This window comes from Etheostoma cragini, chromosome 23 (assembly GCF_013103735.1).
Source record: "Etheostoma cragini isolate CJK2018 chromosome 23, CSU_Ecrag_1.0, whole genome shotgun sequence".
NCBI classification, from domain to species: Eukaryota; Metazoa; Chordata; class Actinopteri; order Perciformes; family Percidae; genus Etheostoma; species Etheostoma cragini.
The window spans coordinates 169,347-175,022 of NC_048429.1; the positions used below are offsets into that span (position 1 = coordinate 169,347).

Genomic DNA, 5,676 nt, shown 5'->3' on the forward strand with positions numbered 1-5,676 from the left:
TGATGAATAAGGACCGCTCCATTTCTACACAACGGGGGGGTTGAGATGATTTATTCTTTCATTTGGACAACGTTGGATGTCTTCACTGAGTTGTCTGACTAAGAGACTGCAAGAGACATGAGGAGACTGCAAGAGACAGTAAGAGACAATAGGAGACATTAGGAGACTGCAAGAGACATTAGGAGAGAGTAAGAGACATTAGGAGACTGTAAGAGACTCCAAGAGACATTAGGAGACTCCAAGAGACATTAGGAGACTGTAAGAGACATTAGGAGACAGTAAGAGACAATAGGAGACATTGGGAGACTGCAAGAGACATTAGGAGACTGCAAGAGACATTAGGAGACCGCAAGAGACAATAGGAGACATTAGGAGACTGCAAGAGACATTAGGAGACTGCAGGAGACATTAGGAGTCAGTAAGAGGCTGCAAGAGACATTAGGAGACATTAAGAGACAATAGGAGATATTAGGAGACAGTAAGAGGCTGCAAGAGACATTAGGAGACAGTAAGAGACAATAGGAGACATTAGGAGATAGGAGACTACAAGAGACATTAGGAGACAGTAAGAGACATTAGGAGCTAGGAGACTACAAGAGACATTAAGAGACAGTAAGAGACAATAGGAGACATTAGGAGATAGGAGACTACAAGAGACATTAGGAGACAGTAAGAGACATTAGGAGACCGCGCCGACGGCCGGTGCAGGACGTCTAGCGTAGAGACGTTATTAGATGAAGATATTAATCTGATGCTCGTTAGAGTCTGATCTGTTTATTGAGATTAATAACTGATGTTATGCTAGAAAAAGCTGAAGACGTGAAAACGCTTTGTGTTGAAATGCACCGCAACTTTCTACTGAATGTCTCTGTTAGAGGGGACGCTGCAGGACGGGGACGCTGCAGGACGGGGACGCTGCAGGACGGGGACGCTGCAGGACGGGGACGTCTGCTTCTTGCATAATAAACTAATAATAATAAAAATAAAAATGGAAATCAGATCTGATTCAGAATCAGTTTTTATAAAGATGTTTTGGGGCTTTATTAATGTGAACATGTTTTTTGTTTAACGGATTCTGCCGACTCAGCGATACCCCCCCCCCCCCCCCCCCCCCCCCCCCCCCCCCAGCCTGCCTAACCCCCCCCCCCCAGTTTACATGCATTTGTTTAAATTTGCATAATTCCTACAAAAAGCATCTCAAAACATGTGTTGTGTTGAATCTGCAGAAACACGGCTGATTAGTTCATTAATATTTACATTTACATTAATATAATATATACAGTAAATATATTTACATATTTACATGCTAACATTAATTAAGACATTTGCACAGAAATTTGCAGAAAATGATGCGTTTCCCCCCCCCACACACACACACACACAGACACCCCCCCCCAATCCCAGAGCAGTAATCCAGATGTGATGCTCCTCGTGGTCGTATCAGTGTTTTTAATATTCCGAACAGAGAGAGTGTAACCATGACAACTGTGACTGCAACATTTTATTAACACACACGTTAAAACTACGTGACGACGACCCGACGACGAGCGTCTCGAATCTGACGTGACACAATGCACACGAACAAGTCCTGACTGGACACACGAAGCAAGAGAAGAAGAGTGGAGCGCCGGGCCCGGACCTCCGACGGTCGGACCCGGACCTCTGGTGGTCTGGCGGTCGGACCCGGACCTCAGGCGGTCGGACCTGGACCTCAGGCGGTCGGACCCGGACCTCTGGCGGTCGGACCCGGACCTCTGGTGGTCTGGCGGTCGGACCCGGACCTCAGGCGGTCGGACCCGGACCTCTGGCGGTCGGACCCGGACCTCTGGCGGTCGGACCCGGACATCTTCCAAAGGTCAGACCCAGAAATGTTCCCGCCGGCTGGACCCGGTCGTTTCTCCTGGGTCCACAGACCAGTTCTCCGGGGGACCGCCGGGCTCAGGTAACGATGCTTCACATACACAACTTTAAAAAAAACTACATTTCCACGAGATTTACTGTGTAATGACGAGTAGAACCGACAGTAAGCAGTAGTAGTATGTACAGTACATCAGTTCATCGCCTCAAATACAACAAAGAAAACCCAGAAACCCAGAAACCAGACGCTGGTCTCGGCCCCAGAGGAGGGCATCGGGTTTTAGATTTAACCCTGGCGTTGTCCTCCGGGTCAAAAACAGACGAAATCTGACATGTTTGTCCCTTTTTCAGATTTAATTTTTAGTTTCCACGACCAGTTTTATACCTTTAGAATTCATGATCAATAACCCTCATTTATAGAGAATAACTCTGAATATTAGAGTTAAAAAAAAGCAGAAATTATGAATTATTCTGACTAATAGGAATGAAAGAGCGTTGGAAGGAATCCGCGTTTGTTGGATTTTGGTTAAAAAGAAGTTTAGATTTCAGACGGAGACTGATTAAAGGTTCAGGTCTGACCGAGGACAACAGCAGGGTTAAAGAGTCTGAACCCCAGATCTGGTAATGTTGGTGTGCCAAACAACGTTTTGTTTCTTTCTAGATCCGTTGTCCAGAAGAGACCTTTACCGTGGTGGAAACCGTCCCCGGGGACCGGTAGGCTCGGCCCTGAAGACATGGTCCTGTCCTTTCCCCAAATTCAGCATCAGAAGGTGAAAGTGGAGAGAAGTTCCTGGTGGTTCTGGCAGTTTGACTGTGGAACGGCTCCAGATGTGACGGCTTCAGCCAATGGGACGACGGCTGCAGCCAATGGGACGACGGCTGCAGCCAATGGGACGACGGCTGCAGCCAATGGGACGACGGCTTCCCCGTTCTCCCCAGTGAGAAAAAGGAAGTCTTCCCTGGTTCAGGCGGGTCCGGCAGCTCCGAGGCCTCAGAGCAAATACAGACTACAGCTCTACAACCACAGGGTCCAGCCTGCCCCCCGACCCCCCTACCCGACCCCCCCCGACGGCAGCACGGCCGTCGTCTTCCCACAGGAAAGCGTTGGTTCCCTTCGGTTCTGCGGACCCGGCCAACACTCCCACGGTGACGCAGCCCAGCAGCGTTCAGGAATCCGTTGATGATGAAACACGTCCGTCCCCTAATTCCTAAATCTCCCGTCCCATTTTTGAGTTTGATGGTGCGACGTCTTCGATGATCGCGATGTTTTTAGTGTTAAAAAATACTGCAACCGACCAATTAAATGTCAACTTCAATGTTACGAAATGTTGTGCTCGTGTCCCAGAACTCCGCGGTTGGTCGGGTGCATGCTGGGAGCTGTAGTCCTGCAGGGTCCGCATGTTGGAGCGGAGGGGGTTTTGTTGGAGTCCATGGTGAGCGGGCGAGATTAGGGGAACGCTGCCTTCTGCAGGACAGGGAACACCAACGATGCAAAAACCTAACACTAAAGATGATGAATACCGTTGGAAGCGGGGGGGGGGTGGGGTGGGGGGGGCAGTGTGGTTGCTGGTTTTTCAGCTGCTCCTGAGATTAAAAAAAGAAAAAAAAGGAAAAACTGCGGGCTCAGTTGCACGGACTCATCACCTCATTAAGGACGGACAGTGTGGACAACCAATGACAGGATGGAGCTCGTTAACCTGCGACTCCCCCCCCCCCCCCCCCCCCCCCCCCCCCCCCCCCCCCCCCCCCCCCCCCCCCCCCCCCCCACGTTGACTCGAGTCAGTCCAGTTCAGAGGGCAGGGCTGTGGTTCAACATGTGGGTCAGTGAAGGCAGAGCTCCCCCCGAGCCAGACGCAGGACTGGAGGTGTGTTGTTGACACTGATGATGACGTCTTCTAGAGATGGACCTGGACCTGGAGGTGTGTTCGCAGCCTGGAACACAGAAAACAGATCTTTAGTCCCTTTATGACATGTTTAATAGTTACTTCTGAAATACTATGTCTAACTTTTTAACATGCTATATACTATGACTATTTGATGACTTTTTCGACATACTAAACTATGACTTTCATGACTTTTTTCAACATGCTATACTATGACTTTTTTCAACATGCTATACTATGACTTTTTTCAACATGCTATACTATGACTTTTTTCAACATGCTATACTATGATTTTTTTCAGCATGCTAAACTATGACTATTTCATGACTTTTTTCAACATACTAAACTATGACTGTTTTATGACTTTTTTCGACATGCTATACTATGACTTTTTATGACTTTTTTCAACATGCTATACTATGATTATTTCATGACTTTTTCAACATAATATACTATGACTTTTTTCGACATGTTATACTATGACTTTTTTCAACATACTAAACTATGACTGTTTCATGACTTTTTTTGACATGCTATACTTTGACTTTTTTCGAAATGCTATACTATGACTTTTTTCAACATGCTATACTATGATTATTTCATGACTTTTTTAACATAATATACTATGACTTTTTTCGACATGCTATACTATGACTTTTTTCAACATACTAAACTATGACTGTTTCATAACTTTTTTCGACATACTATACTATGACAGTTTTATGACTTTTTTCAACATGCTATACTATGATTATTTCATGACTTTTTCAACATAATATACTATGACTTTTTTCGACATGCTATACTATGACTTTTTTCAACATACTAAACTATGACTGTTTCATGACTTTTTTCGACATACTATACTATGCCTTTTTTCGAAATGCTATACTATGACTTTTTTCAACATACTAAACTATGACTGTTTCATGACTTTTTTCGACATGCTATACTATGACTTTCATGACTTTTTTCAACATGTTATACTATGACTGTTTCATGACTTTTTTCAACATACTATACTATGATTTTTTCATGACTTTTTTCGACATGCTATACTATGCCTTTTTTCGAAATGCTATACTATGACTTTTTTCGAAATGCTATACTATGACTTTTTTCAACATACTAAACTATGACTGTTTTATGACTTTTTTCGACATGCTATACTATGACTTTTTTCGAAATGCTAAACTATGACTATTTCATGACTTTTTTCAACATGTTATACTATGATTGTTTCATGACTTTTTCAACATAATATACTATGACTTTTTTCAACATGCTATACTATGATTATTTTCGAAATGCTATACTATGACTTTTTTTGACATACTATACTATGACTTTTTTCGACATTCTATACTATGACCTTTTTTGACATACTAAACTATGACTGTTTCATGACTTTTTTCGACATGCTATACTATGACTTTTTATGACTTTTTTCAACATACTATACTATGCCTTTTTTCGAAATGCTATACTATGACTTTTTTCGAAATACTATACTATGACTTTTTTAAACATACTAAACTATGACTGTTTCATGACTTTTTTCGACATACTATGACTTTTTACGACATACTAAACTATGACTATTTCATGACTTTTTTCGACATGCTATACTGTGACTTTTTTCGACATGTTATACTATGACTATTTCGTGACTTTTTTCGACATGCTATACTATGACTTTTTTTGACATGCTATACTATGACTTTTTTTGACATGCTATACTTTGACTTTTTTCGAAATGCTATACTATGACTTTTTTCAACATACTAAACTATGACTGTTTCATGACTTTTTTCGACATGCTATACTATGACCTTCATGACTATTTTCGACATGTTATACTATGACTGTTTCATGACTTTTTTCAACATACTATACTATGACTTTTTCATGACTTTTTTCGACATGCTATACTATG

At 42.8% G+C, this 5,676-nt stretch overlaps 1 protein-coding gene and 1 long non-coding RNA gene across 2 annotated transcripts in view; both read right to left on the reverse strand.

Annotated features, from left to right (window-relative positions):
* Nucleotides 1–1,435: 1,435 nt before the first annotated feature.
* Nucleotides 1,436–3,569, reverse strand: LOC117938852. Its single transcript, XR_004655492.1, has 2 exons — nucleotides 1,845–3,569; nucleotides 1,436–1,660 (listed from the first exon to the last, which is right to left on the reverse strand). It is a non-coding gene; the product is annotated as an uncharacterized LOC117938852 (long non-coding RNA).
* Nucleotides 3,570–3,646: 77 nt separating this feature from the next.
* ptpro (protein tyrosine phosphatase receptor type O) overlaps nucleotides 3,647–5,676 on the reverse strand; it is a 7,625-nt gene continuing 5,595 nt past the window's right edge. The window contains exon 11 of the mRNA XM_034864079.1: nucleotides 3,647–3,789. Coding sequence (XP_034719970.1) covers nucleotides 3,647–3,789 — 143 coding nt within the window. The remainder of the gene's footprint in view (nucleotides 3,790–5,676) is intronic.